This window comes from Mandrillus leucophaeus, unplaced genomic scaffold (genome assembly GCF_000951045.1).
Source record: "Mandrillus leucophaeus isolate KB7577 unplaced genomic scaffold, Mleu.le_1.0 Scaffold163, whole genome shotgun sequence".
Taxonomy (NCBI): Eukaryota; Metazoa; Chordata; class Mammalia; order Primates; family Cercopithecidae; genus Mandrillus; species Mandrillus leucophaeus.
The window spans coordinates 2320636-2322587 of NW_012101621.1; the positions used below are offsets into that span (position 1 = coordinate 2320636).

The 1952-nt window shown below is 43.1% G+C and overlaps 1 protein-coding gene across 1 annotated transcript in view; it reads left to right on the top strand.

Annotated features, from left to right (window-relative positions):
* Nucleotides 1-1952, top strand: part of RPGRIP1 (retinitis pigmentosa GTPase regulator interacting protein 1) — a 100412-nt gene that overhangs the window by 79941 nt on the left and 18519 nt on the right. The window contains exon 21 of the mRNA XM_011976296.1: nucleotides 939-1131. Coding sequence (XP_011831686.1) covers nucleotides 939-1131 — 193 coding nt within the window. The remainder of the gene's footprint in view (nucleotides 1-938; nucleotides 1132-1952) is intronic.

Below are 1952 nucleotides of genomic sequence, written 5' to 3' on the forward strand. Positions count from 1 at the left end.
CCGGATCTCAGCTCACTGCAAGCTCCGCCTCCCGGGTTCACGCCATTCTCCTGCCTCAGCCTCCCGAGTACCTGGGACTACAGGCGCCTGCCACCTCGCCTGGCTAGTTTTTCGTATTTTTTAGTAGAGACAGGGTTTCACCATGTTAGCTCAGGATGGTCTCGATCTCCTGACCTCGCGATCCGCCCGTCTCGGCCTCCCAAAGTGCTGGGATTACAGGCTTCAGCCACTGCGCCCGGCCGACTGTATCTTTATTAAAAAAATGAAAATAATTGTCCCCATGTGGTGGTGTACCTGTGGTCCTAGCTGCTTGGGTGACTAAGGTGGGAAGACTGCTTGAGCTCGGGATGTCAAAGCTGCAGTGAGCCGTGATCACACCACTGCCCTCCAGCCTGGGCAACAAAGCAAAACTCTATCTAAAAAAAAAAAAAAAAAGAAGAAGAAGAAGAAAAAAAAAGTTGAAAAATAGCTATCTGTTTAGAAATGTATTATTTGTATATAATCATTGGGTACAAGTGCAATGTTGCTGCATTGATATATTCCACTGTGGTGAAGCCTGGAGCAATGCACATTGTTCCTACCAGACAACCTCCCATTATCCACCCTCCCCACCCCTCCAAATCAGACATTTTACAAATTCTTTCTATATGTGGAGATGACTGAGAAAGACTGGCCTGCAGAAATGATCCACTGGACTGTGAGAGAGAAGAACTGGGTTCTCTTTATAAATTTCCTATCGATTAGCTATGGCAATTAAGTCAAGTTGTCTTTTGATGCCAGTTTTAACTATAAAAGGATTCTCAGGGAATAATATAGTAGATAGATTATGCCTATGGTTGATTTCTAGAGAGTACTGTACTGTGTTAATTGGATGGAGTATAAGCACTTGGAGCCTCACTAACCTTTAGGAACTAAATAAACTAAATTTTCCTTATCAGGATTCAGAGAAGATGTGCATTGAAATTGTCTCCCTGGCCTTCTACCCAGAGGCAGAAGTAATGTCTGATGAGAACATAAAACAGGTGTACGTGGAGTACAAATTCTACAACCTACCCTTGTCGGAGACAGAGACTCCAGTATCCCTAAGGAAGCCTAGGGCAGGAGAAGAAATCTACTTTCACTTTAGCAAGGGTGAGACATCCTGTGTGGTTACTGGGGTGAGGAGGTCTGATGAACATTGAGACTGAGGGTCAGAATTACTCTGGATTTTTGTGGGGTGAATCCAACCATTTCATTTTATTATTTTATTTTTTAAAGTACTGTGTGCATATGGTTTAAAAACATCAAATGGGGCTAAACATTTTACATTTAGCAGTCCTTTATTCCACCTCTTCACAAATCACTTCCCCTGTTTCCACCCTTCCTCAATCCACCGCTTTCCATATTTCAGTTATATTTATTTTTACTTTTTGAGATGGAGTCTCTCTCTGTTGCCCAGGCTAGAATACAGTGATGTGATCTTGGCTCACTGCCACCTCTGACTCCCAGGTTCAAGCGATTCACGTGCCTCAGTCTCCCAGGTAGCTGGGATTACAGGTGCACACCACTGTGCCTGGCTAGTTTTTTGTATTTTTAGTAGAGGCAGGGTTTCACCATTTTGACCAGGCTGGTCTCTAAACTCCTGACCTCAAGTGATCTGCCTGCCTTGGACTCCCGAAGTGCTGGGATTATAGGCATGAGCCACCAAGCCCATCCTATCTCAGCCATTTCTTCTGTTATTTACCTCCATCATATTTCTGAGTATTGATTTTTGTTCTCCCTCTTTTCCTTTTTTTTTTTTTTTTTTTTTTTTTTTGAGATAGAGTCTGAACATGTTGCTCCGGCTGGTTTCAAACTCCTGGACTCAAATGATCCTCCTGCCTCAGCCTCCTGAGTAGCTGGAATTACAGGCATGAGCCACCATACTTGGCTTCTGAGTAACATTTCTTTTTTTTTTCTTTTTTTTTTTTTTT